Source organism: Sinocyclocheilus rhinocerous, unplaced genomic scaffold (genome assembly GCF_001515625.1).
Source record: "Sinocyclocheilus rhinocerous isolate Xijiao unplaced genomic scaffold, SAMN03320098_v1.1 scaffold2660, whole genome shotgun sequence".
Classification (NCBI taxonomy): domain Eukaryota; kingdom Metazoa; phylum Chordata; class Actinopteri; order Cypriniformes; family Cyprinidae; genus Sinocyclocheilus; species Sinocyclocheilus rhinocerous.
Genome location: NW_015630549.1, coordinates 360992 through 373486, shown reverse-complemented (window position 1 = coordinate 373486; position 12495 = coordinate 360992). Strand labels below are relative to the sequence as shown.

The 12495-nt window shown below is 36.1% G+C and overlaps 1 protein-coding gene across 1 annotated transcript in view; it reads left to right on the top strand.

Annotated features, from left to right (window-relative positions):
* Window positions 1–3363: 3363 nt before the first annotated feature.
* LOC107740565 (oxysterol-binding protein-related protein 5-like) overlaps window positions 3364–12495 on the top strand; it is an 18565-nt gene continuing 9433 nt past the window's right edge. The window contains exons 1-8 of the mRNA XM_016553013.1: window positions 3364–3457; window positions 6525–6616; window positions 6808–6888; window positions 8129–8230; window positions 8304–8507; window positions 8584–8668; window positions 8752–8914; window positions 11290–11491. Coding sequence (XP_016408499.1) covers window positions 3364–3457; window positions 6525–6616; window positions 6808–6888; window positions 8129–8230; window positions 8304–8507; window positions 8584–8668; window positions 8752–8914; window positions 11290–11491 — 1023 coding nt within the window. The remainder of the gene's footprint in view (window positions 3458–6524; window positions 6617–6807; window positions 6889–8128; window positions 8231–8303; window positions 8508–8583; window positions 8669–8751; window positions 8915–11289; window positions 11492–12495) is intronic.

Genomic DNA, 12495 nt, shown 5'->3' with positions numbered 1-12495 from the left:
TGTGTTCCCTGGGAATTGAACCCATGACCTTTTGCGCTGCTAACACAATGCTCTACCAATGAGCCACAGGAACTCTCTTGTGGAATAATAGAGATATACTGTAGAGATATATAACTGTTAGGAACAAATGTATCTTTTTTTCACTAATTGGTTCAATAGAGGTTTAATTTATATTCTTTCTTTATTTTTTACAATACTGGTAATGTCTTGTCTTATGAACGCTTTATGACTGTCCATGACTTCCCTATTCCTTTCAAAGAATACAACACTGTTCTAAGAGCTATTCCAAATGCAGCTGGTCAAGGGTCATATATTATATGGACAGAAAGATACAAAGGAGTCAGTTTTGTTACTAGATGGCATTGGCATTTATGACAAGAAATGCCATAATAAACATATTCGCCAGATTTTTCAGAAGAGAAACTGTATTTTTCCTCAAGGCAAATCTCATTGGGCTGCCTTAATTGATAATATACAGTAGACTGGAGAAGAGCATGGCTGTTGCCACATAAATATTTTCTTCCTAACAAGACCAAAGAAGTCCACTTTAAAATACTGCATAAAATATACCCTGTTAATTTAACTGTGTCCAAATATGTTGATATTCCAAGTATTTGCATTTTGTGGTAATGAAGATGAAACATTAATACATTTATTTTTTACTTGTGAATTGGTTCAGAAGTTTTGGTTTGACTTGTATACCCATTTAAACAATTAAACAATTTTTATACATAAACAAATTCATGGGCTCACTTCCTACTCTGCCACACTTTTTGACTGAGGTAGACTCACTGCTCACATCTTTTTGTTTAACTAGCAATAAAAATGTAATAGGTTTCTGAAGCTATATGAAAAATTCATTTCTTGTGACCTACTCTGCCACACTTTTTGATTGAGGTAGACTTACTGCTCACATCTTTTTGTTTAACTAGCAATAAAAAAAAATATGTTTTTAGAAGATATATTTAAAATAGGCTATGACTGTCCATGACTTCCCTATTCCTTTCAAAGAATACAACACTGTTCTAAGAGCTATTCCAAATGCAGCTGGTCAAGGGTCATATATTATATGGACAGAAAGATACAAAGGAGTCAGTTTTGTTACTAGATGGCATTGGCATTTATGACAAGAAATGCAATAATACACATATTTGCTAGATTTTTCAGAAGAGAGACCGTATTTTTCCTCGAGGGCGATTCCATTAGGCTGCCTTAATTGATAATATAGACTGGAGAAGAGCATGGCTGTTACCACATAAATATTTTCTTCCTAACAAGACCAAAGAAGTCCACTTTAAAATACTGCATAAAATATACCCTGTTAATTTAACTGTGTCCAAATATGTTGATATTCCAAGTATTTGCACATTTTGTGGTAATGAAGATGAAATATTAATACATTTAGTTTTTACTTGTGAATTGGTTCAGAAGTTTTGGTTTGACTTGTATTCCCATTTTCAACCCCCCCCCACCTTTGCACATTCTTTTAATTTGAAAGATATTATTGGTTATTACACTGACAATGCCAATAAATCTAAAGAATATATTTTCAACTTTTTCAATTAGTTTGGTACATTTTTTATACATAAACAAATATTTACTTCCTACTCCTTTTCCTGCCACACTTTTTGATTGAGGTAGACTTACTGCTCACATCTTTTTGTTTAACTAGCAATAAAAAAAAATATGTTTTTAGAAGATATATTTAAAATAGGCTTCTGAAGATATATGAACAATTAATTTCTTGTGACTTGAATAAGTTCAGCCTGTTTCATTGTTTGTTTGTTTTTTTCTATCTCTTGTTATCATTATTTCTTAAATGTACTTTATCTTTGACTTATCCTCTTCATGTATACGATTACTCCCTTCATTGATTTTATATACATTTTTTGAATGCTTCTTAATGGTTTCCTGAAAGTGTTTGTATATTTTCATCTGTTTTTGAATAAATAAAGAGTTCTGTCCACAACAAACCCAGATAAATGTTTCTACTCCGAAACATGAGCTAATAAACACACGATTACGATAGTATATGATTTGTATGTGATTTTCATGAGATTTGAGGTATTTTCGTAACAATAAAGAATGTTTACATGGGAAATTCTAAGCAGATGCAGCGATTAGCTGCATATAAAAGGCTATAAATAGCATATTTCAACAACATTAAATGACCAAAATCCAAATGAGATCGCAAAGGTTATTACAAACACGCAATGGAGTTTTGAGTAAAAGCGTACTATTAATCTAATTCACGTAAGGTCGCAATAATTTTTTTGTTTGTTTTTTTAGAAAGACTTTGAATAATAGTTGGGTAAATGTATATTCGGATCAAAGTGATGTGAATTGGTAAGCCATGTAATGTCAGAATAAAGGCTAATACTGGCTGTATAAAAACAAAAGAATTATGATAAAATAATGAGAATTACGTCTCATACCTGGCGGAGGTGCGAAATGTTCATCGAGTGAGAACAATAGAAAGACATCACATCAGACAGTAACATGCAGGGGAGCTTACAGGGGCAATATATTATTTTATTAGCCTTCTATAAAAACACATGACATAGTCTTTGAAAATGTTTCATAAAATGCATAGTTTTATAGATAACGTCCTCAGATTTGAAATTAAGCATGAGCACACTTGTAGCTTCAGCTTCATTGTGTTTCTAAAACCATTTACCACAGCTTCATAATTTTTTATATATTTAAAAGTGTATTCTTAATATTTCTATTTTTGTTTTTTATATTTGAGCTTATATACAGTATATATATATATATATGTATATATCATGATATACATAAATATATATATAAATTTATATAGAATATATATTCTTATTTATATTTTAAAGATAAATCCTAAAAGGACAAATGATCTGATATTTGAGAAATATACATACTTTATTTATTTATTTATTTGTCATAAAACATAAGAATGCAACAAGGTAATCCAAACATCAGGTTTATTGCAGGTTTTGACAGATACACGTGGATAGCAGGTGAGTGATTGGTCAACAGAGCAATGCTGAGATATTTCTGTGAATAACAGTCTTATCTTTGCAGATTTGGATGAACTGGTGTTGGTGAGCCGGATCCGGAGGTTGGATGCAGATGAATATCGAACTGAAGAGGGTAAGTCCATGCAGGTATGTGGTTTAGTAGCGTTATGGTAGGAACAACGAGACCAGACAACAGTGAACTGAGGTGAGTGGTTTATATAGTCTGTGCTGATTGGATGTGACAGGTGCAGGTGGTCAGAACTCTGGTGACTGTGAACGAGTGGGCGGAGTGTAGGGGTCTGGTGCTGTGGATGTCGTTGACTCTGTCACAGTACCCACCCCCCTCCATGGGCAGCTCCTGATGACCATGGCGGACGACGACGGGGGTCGCCTCTGCCTGTCTGTGCTGGACGATTGGGGTGATTCGTGTGGAATTCAAGTAGCAGAGATGGGTCTAGTATGTAATCACGAGTAACCCAAGATCTTTCCTCTGGGCCGAACCCCTCTCAGTCTACGAGGTACTCTAGGTGACAACCCTGTTGTCTGGAGTCTAGGATGGTGTTGACTCTGTAGATGTTCTCCTCTGAAGGATCCATTGGAGGAGGAGGATGCACTCAATACCAATTTTATGAAATCAATTTTAACAAGATTACATTATCTCAAAAAAACTTTGGTTGTATTTTTTCAGCTTGTTGACGTTTTTACAGACTCGAATACTCATCTCTTGAGCCACTGCACAAAGGAACAAAAAAAACAAAAAACACAAAGGAACAAAATGTAACCAACACAATCAATCAGTGCAAATAGTTTTAATAAAGTTCAGATAGTTTTCGGTTTCCACATCTTTTAGGCTATGTATACACTAGTGCGTGTTAATTTTAAAACGCATAGCTCAGACAGAATCATAATTTCTATTCATTTTCCACTGATTTATTGATGAGCATTACGGATTTCATTTTTACGGATGAAACGAAGGTAATAAACACACGATACAATTGGAAGTTATTACAAATACTCAATGGTAATTTAAAGCAAGTAAAAGCGGAATATAAATCGTATTTCTTGTCTTATGTAGCATGATGCTACAGTGTGCATGAATGGTCAGAAATATTATGACAATATTTTTTTTCATATCATATAAATATTTATGACAATATTCATTTACCATTATTATGGAAGGAAATGCTTTGAGAATGCATGTAAACGCAACTTGTTTTTTTTTCATAAATTCTTTCAAGCCAACTTTTAATTTAGGGCCCCATAAAATTAACTTTATTTTACCCTAAATTCTGTTTTCCATTTTATTTATTTTGTGTTCTATAGAGAGCAGACGCTCCGTATGCTTTCGAATCGCTCTAGTTGTACTCTGATGTCAAACACCGATCGATCTGCGCAGTGCCGCTTCAAGTCGAACACATCTAGTGTATAGCGTTAATATCTACCGCATGAGCACAGAGAGATTTGCGAGTGCACAGGACACAGTTTGAGCGCACACACCCACACTTTGAGTGAGAGGAGAGACACATTTTAAGTGCGCACACTCTCTCTGGGCGAAAGCAGCATGTATCTGAGCGCGTGCGTCCGGTTTTGTGCCAGAGGTAAGGAAATCCGCATGCGAGCGGAGAGATGCGAATGTGCTTTCGCGCTACAATAATGCACTCTTGACAATTAGTCAATTAATGTTAGCTGGTCATTTTGTGTCAGGATCAAAAAACAGTGAAATTTGTTTTTTTGTGAAAAGTTCATTTTTTGGCCAATGAAGCTTTTAGCAATTATTTAAAATGCATCTGATCACTCTACACAATAATCTAGAAACAATGTGAATGAACACCACGGCAGCTTAAGCAGCAAACTTTGCAAAACACAAAATGTATGTCCCTGCCAAAACTTTTGGCCATGACTGTATACTGAAGTCATGGTACAGTATGTGTGAACTGCATTTTTAGTGGGGTTTTTTTTATTATATAAATGAATATATAAAAATTACATCCCAACTTGTGCACTCCAAGTCTTTTGGAGTGTGACAGCACTAGTCCTCATTCATTTCCATGTTATGGAAAAGCCAGGATATTCTTAAAAAATCTAATTTTGTGTTCCATGGAAGAAAGTAAGTCACATGAATTCTTTAACATTGAAAAGATTGCACATTTCGCATTAAAAGAGATCTCTTTTGTAATTTTCTTGGTTTTTCTTTCTTCTTTCTTCATTCTTCTTGCAGGTGTTATTTTTGTTTAGTCTATTCAGGATGTGTTTTCGTCTCTCTACCACTCATAGCCTTGTAAACAGAGTAAACTGAACAGCAGCCAGATGCATGGCCAATTGAATCCACCCGCCCTGCCCTCTAGCTGTGGCTTTGAGCTGTGATTGGTTGAGCCGACTGCCTGGCCACATGCAGGGCAGGTTCATTACCCTGCAGAGCTCTAAGTAGAGACAGAGAGGTAGAGCAGGGTTTGTAACTGTGCAACTTATAGACGGCGGCTCCCACACCCCACTCAGACCAACACTGCAGCACAAAGACTATTTTTAGCTCCTTTTCATGAGAAGGAATGATGCAGGGAAGTTGATTCAGATGCTCTGCAACGAAAAGCCCATGTTGCTTAGATTTGCTCCTTTGATTAGTGTCGTCTTATGTAACCTAAAATCTTTAATTTTGCTACCCTACATTTCAACCCTGAATATCTAATGAATGCATCTGGCAAATTTAGTGAATAACTGCAGGTAACTATGGAGTGCACATGGAGAACTTGAGGACAATGTTTCCTTCAGAGGTGAAGCTTGCGAAGTAGGTTGAGTGAGATGAAATTTCAAGAAGCTCCAGAATTTATGAGGGTTTTCATTTAAAGAGATTGATGGGTAGTCATTAGAATAACATCTGAATGGGCAAGCGAGCATATCAAAGGTGGTAAATGGATAGTACTCACTGCTGGGCGTGGAGGTCTGACTGGACACGAGGGAAGGAGGTGTCCCTCTGAACCGCAATATAGGCATAAACTCTTGTTGATTCGGCGTTGATGCTCTGCATTGGATAAGCGAGTTGAATCAATTTGCATGTGTTCTGGTGCTGGAGGGGTGACAGATGTTGTGGATGAAGCTCTCTAATCCAATCATGTTGTCATAGATCGCCATTTGTTGACAAATGTTTGAGTTTAAACCTTGATGAAATGCAGTGATTAGGGCTGTTTCATGCCAACCACTGACGACTGCCAGAGTGCGAAATTGAAGAGCATATTATGTGACTGAAGATCTGGTGTGTGATCTGGTGTGTTATGTGACTGGATATTAGCTTCTGGGTCAAATCCTGACTGATGATATAGGGATATGGGTCGATGGATGGATATTGGGCTATATTGTTGGATGGATGGAAGGATGGATAATGGGTTATATCATTGGAAGGATGGATGGATAGTGTATTACATCATTGGATGGATGGATATATGTGTAGTGGGCTAGATTGTTGGATGGATGGATGGATGGATGGTGGGTTTTATTGTTTGGTGGATGGATGGATGGATGGATGGACAGTTGGAGTGTGTGTGTGTTCTGCAGGTAATGAATCGGAGAGGAACGGTTTGCCCTTACTGAGGGACGAGGTCAGTCCGGTCCGCTCGCCCAGCAGCGCGGTGCGTTCAGCTTCCTGTTGACTACGAGCATGAAATATGATGGCATCATAATGCAGATGGGAAAGAAAAAAGCCTGTACTTGTGGTTGAAGAGCTTTTCCATAACACATCTGTTACTTCAGCCCACTTACTAGTTAAACTTTCACTAGTGTTTTTTGTTTCTGAATGTTTTTTTTTTTTTTTTTGCTTCAGTCGGAATCCAGGATGTTTATCGGTTTGGAGAAAGAGTCTTCCTCACCCACGGAGAAGCTGGCAAGGAAAGAATCGCTTAAGGTACGATGTGCTTCCCACTCCAGGCAGAGTTCCTGACCCAGTTTCTCTAAACAGCAGCTTGTTCACCGTGTCAGTCAACAGGTGGACGGCACTGAACCTGCATACAGGCACTTCCTCTACTAGAGGAAATACTCTGAAATATTTATTCAAATATTACAGCTTTTCATCTGGCCTATTTTTTTGTTTTTACTTTGAAAGGCTACAAATTTTATCTAATCAAACTTTGCATGCATGAAAGGTCTGTGGCTAATAAAGTTTTGTGGCATTTTTGTACTGATGCACAGCTTCATATAACTTAAGTTTGCAATATTCAAAACATCAGCTCCACTTCCTTGTTTGTGCTACAGAATTTAATTTTCACAGAAATGTCCCACTCTTCATTGGAAACACATTTATTTCGAGGGCCCATACATTCTGTCATAAAAATGTTTTCTGCATTTGTTTTTGTTTTTTTACCAAAACTATTAAAAATATTTGTGTTAATTGAAATAAAATAAATGATAAATATTTAAATTAGAATTTCTAATTAATTTCTCATTTCTCATTTTCATTTAAGTTCTGAATTGACTAAAGTACTAAAATTACTAAAGCTTAAACTGAAATGAAAATAAAGCAACATTTTAAAAAGTAAAACTAATAAACAGTACTACAACAAAATAAAACTGACAATAAAAAAGTTACTGAAAAAAAAAAAATACTACTAAAATAAAAATAAAATAATGGCTTTTATAAATTTAAATTCAGTTCCTAAATGTAACATTTAAATAAATATGTTGAGTTCTCGTGAATCTGACTTTACTTTAGATGAGTGACGTTTGCCTTGTCCAATCAGAGTTCTTCTCCACAATCTAAAATTAAATCATTAAAGTAGAGATTTAAAGGTGGTGTATAAGTGGTATATCTGTTGTATATAATATGAAGTGACATCTGTGATATAAAAAATCAATAACAAAATACCCAAACACTATACAAGAGTCAACAGATAAATTGTTCAATCGAGAGATTTCAAAACTAAGCAAAACCTGGAACTTCACATGGATTTTAATTATGAACACGAGTCCAGTTCATCTACGTTTTAACTGGGAGCTCCACTGTTGCTGTTTTGTAGCTCTTTGATGTTGTATATGGAGCACTCTAGTGTTCAACAAGGTTTGTAGCCATTTTACATGTCTTGCTGCCCACTTGCACCACCTAGCTGATGTCTGAGCAATGCATTAAACCTTGACCTTTCATATCGTAGGTTCAGAAGAAGAACTATCGACAGGAAAAGAAGAGGGTTGCCAAAGAGCTGTTCAGTGCACTTAAGGATCCAAGTGTGGTTATTATGTCCAACTGGCTAAAGGTCGGTAAACCTCATTGGTTTTCATTTTAATAATTTCTCAGTAGCTTTAAATTGTGATTCTTGGATGCATCAGATTCGGGGGACGTTGAAGAGTTGGACGAAATTGTGGTGCATCCTGAAGCCCGGCATTCTCCTGATATACAAGACGCCCGGTTCGGATCACTGGGTGGGAACGATTCTTCTCAATGCCTGCAAACTCATCGAAAGGCCATCAAAGAAGGACGGATTCTGCTTCAAACTCTACCATCCGCTGGACAAGTCCATATGGGCCATGAAGGTTAGACCACAGCATCTCTGAAATGCGATGTTTGCTTGACCTCATCGTTGGGACTGATGGGTATGTGTTTTTTCAGGGTCCTAAAGGAGAATCTGTGGGCTCCATCACACAACCCTTACCTAGTAATTACCTGATCTTCAGAGCAGCGTCCGAATCTGATGGTGAGCATTGGTGTTTGTCTTCTGTGAAACTGTCTTCTCAATATGGAGTCCATTTGAGGACCACAGCCTGTGGTTTGCTCCAGGACGCTGTTGGATGGACGCTCTGGAGCTGGCTCTCAGCTGCTCCAGCCTGTCTAAGATGACGGCGAAGAGCGGCAGGGATGGAGATCTGAGCAGCTCCTCTGAGTCCTCACACATACTGCAGCTGCTGCAGAGCTCGGCTCTCACCGACCAGGACCTGCTGCAGTGAGTTTGATCTCTCCTACATCAGGGGTCCTCAACTTTGGACCTCGTGATCCACTTTCCTGCAGCGTTCAGCTCCAACCCTTATCAAACACACCTGAACAAGCTAATCAAGGTCTTCGGGATTACTACAAAATTGCATATAGGTGTGTTTAATCCAGGTTGGAGCTCATTTCTGTAGAAAAATGGATCTCGAGGTCCAGAGTTGAGGACCCCTGCTCTACATCAACACACTGCTGTCGGTGTGTCACAGAATATTTTTTGGCACAAAACTGTTCACATCAGATTCATTGCAACTAAATTACAAAAAAAAAGATATAAACTATTTAGAGTTTTGGAGAATAGTTTTTGGTACCAAAATATTTGCGTAAACTACAATATGACTAAAGCTTGAAATATTCTCAAACAATTATTGGCCAAATTTATATACTCTAAAAAATAAGCATTTAAAAAAAATTATGCATCCTCCAAATAAAATGACCAATTATTGCTGAAAGATATGAAATAGTCACACTTTTGGCACTAAAACTATCAGGTAAATATGACTAAAGCTTGAAATATTCTCAAACAATTATTGGCCAAGTTTATATACTCTAAAAAAAAAATTATAATTATATACATTATTAAAAAAATAATGTATCCTCCAAATAAAATGACCAATTATTGCTGAAAGATATGAAATGTTCACACTTTTGGCACTAAAACTATCAGGTATGATGCGCCTAAATGAGTTGAACACATGAAATAATTTCAAAATATTTCTGGCACCAAAACTATTTGCTTAAACTACTTTAGGACTAAACTGACACAAAATCAATAGAATATTCACAGAATAAATGTGAAATATTCTCAAACATTTTTGGCCAAATTTTTGCTATTCTCCTTTTTTATTTTTATTTTTATTTTTTTAGATCCCTCCTCTCATCTCCCCATTATTTTTGTTTATCGATAAAATGCCAAAAAGCACAGAATAGCTTTTGCATATTTTAAACCTATGTTAAAGTCGGCCACCTTCACAGTGTTATTGCAAAAATGATCTATTACTGCCCTTACAAAACCTTTAATGCATTTAATGCACACTTAATGACTTAATGGACATTAAACAACAACAACTTCTGTATATATCTGTATATGTGTATTTCTATTATATATTTATCATTTATTATAATTTAGTATAAATGCTAAATGGTTAAATACAAAAATACAGTAAATATGTTGCACAGTATGTTGAAATACTATGACGTTAATATTGTGTGACTTAAAATACCATCAATCAAAATCAATAGCTGAAATCACAGGCCTATATCCATGACAAATTGTGATTAATCACCAAACATTAATAACAGATTTACATGATAATCAAATAATATTCCAATGAGATTCAAAGTGTATTTAAATGACAGTGTTTCTGAATCTGAGAGGAAGAGAAATAGTAGTTGTTTGCCAGTGATATCCTTCAGCTGTCAATCATTTATATATTGTTAACCCCACCTTTTTATAGCCGCTTTGAAGCTCTCGTCCAATCAGCTGCGCCCTACAGGTTTACGTAACAGGCAGAGGAGCAGGAAGAGATGAGAGAATGTAAACCCAACACCACCATCAGCACACACACACACACACACACACACACTCGTACACTCGTACAAGCGTGCCAGACAAGCTGTGAAGCAGGAAAAACAGCTTTGGAAAACACGTTACTGCTGAACTTTCCTGTGCAAACATCAATCCAAACAGGAACTACAGAGGAAAATCACTGTATGTCGACTGTGAACAAGGGCTTTTTCTGAGGTTTTCTCATTTTTTGTTTACCAGTCTTTGGAGTTTCAGGAGTAATATATTCTTGGCAAGGTAAGGACTCATTTTTTTGCTTTGCTTGCTGGTCATTCTTGTTGACAGCCGGTGACGCAGGACATAAGCTGGTTTTCCTGTGATCTCTGTGACAAAGAGATGATTTAATGTCACGCGTAAGCTCAGATTACTAATGCAAGACTCTTTTTACTAGTCAGATGATTCATGTTTCTCTTTAGAGATTCGTTGCCTATTGCAGACATTTTGAAAATAGCGTTCCTGCTCGTATAATGAACCTCTTGTGACCATGGTGACGGCCCTGTCATTCAAATTACTCGTGAAGATGATCATCATGTGGTTTGTTGCTTTGGCAACTGATCTCGACGAGCTTTGAACATGAACATAATACCAGATCTCACTGAGATAAAGCAGAATAAACAATTAACATTAAAGAAAATAATTATTTTTTAATAGAAATTAAGGAATAAATAATAAACACATGTTTAAAATGTATGTAGAATGAATATAATTGAATAAATGCAGCCGAATCAAATCTCACATGGTCATTTGTTTGTGTGTTTTTGTTAAAGGTTGAATGACTCCATGTTGGAAAACCATATGGAGAACGACGCCGACTCGGACAAATCGGAGAGGGAGGCGCATGAAGACTCGGACAATGCGGCCAATGAGAACGGAGGCAGATTGATGGAGGAGAGCGATATGGACCAATCAGATGACGTGTGCCTGCAGGCCACAGCGTTTGTTGAAGAAGCCCATGAAGAGATAGGAGAGGTGACAAGTTAATATGGCTTCATCACAGTCTGTGTTTGGTCTGAATGAACTGCTTTGTCCAACAAGAGCTAGTTAATTATATTTCGGTTATGCAGTGACATATTATACACGGTCATGTCGATGAAGACATGCTAAAACAAAGAGAAATTGTGTGTTAATCAATTAACATGTTCCCGGAGTACTTTTTTTTTCCGCTTAAATGTTTTAAACCTAAAGAAATGAATAGGACTTTTGAATCGGCATCAAACAATACAATTCATTGATGGATTTTTTTAATTTTTCAGCAAAAATTGAGTGGATCATAAAAAATGGATGCAAATTATTGTCTGATTTGAAACATATTTGAGAAAAAAATTATTTGCATAAACTACAATATGACTAAATTTGAAGCCTGAAATATTGGCCAAATTTTGTTGTTCTGTAAAAGATAGCAATTGAACATTTAAAACAATCATTTTGGCACTGAAACCATTCATATCAGGTATGATTTGCAATATTCTGTCCCAAAAACTATTTGCATAAACTACTGTAGGACTAAACTGACACAAAAGTAATAAAATATTGACAAAGATTTTGGCACCAAACTGTTCACATCGGATACAGTGCGAGCGACTAAATGACATGAAAGTATAAATTATACCGTTTTTGGAACAAAACCATTCGCGTAAATATTTGTTTTATGTGATTCTATATCCTCACCAGTAGGGGTCAGTATAACATCAAAGAATATGAATTGGTGCACCTTTAAATTAGTCAATAACACAAGCAACTTTAATTTAAAAGAATATGAATGACAATAGATCCCTTTTACATTCATATTTATGCATTTAGCAGACGATTTTATCCAAAATGACTTGAATTGCATTCAAGGTATATATACTGTCAGTGGTGTACGGTGGTGTTCTGAAATGAGGAGGCAAAGTCCTTTTTTTAAAAAAATCAAATGTAAATTCCTGTCCCAGTCACATGTTCTTGGTTAAATAAACATTACTACCAAAAAAAAA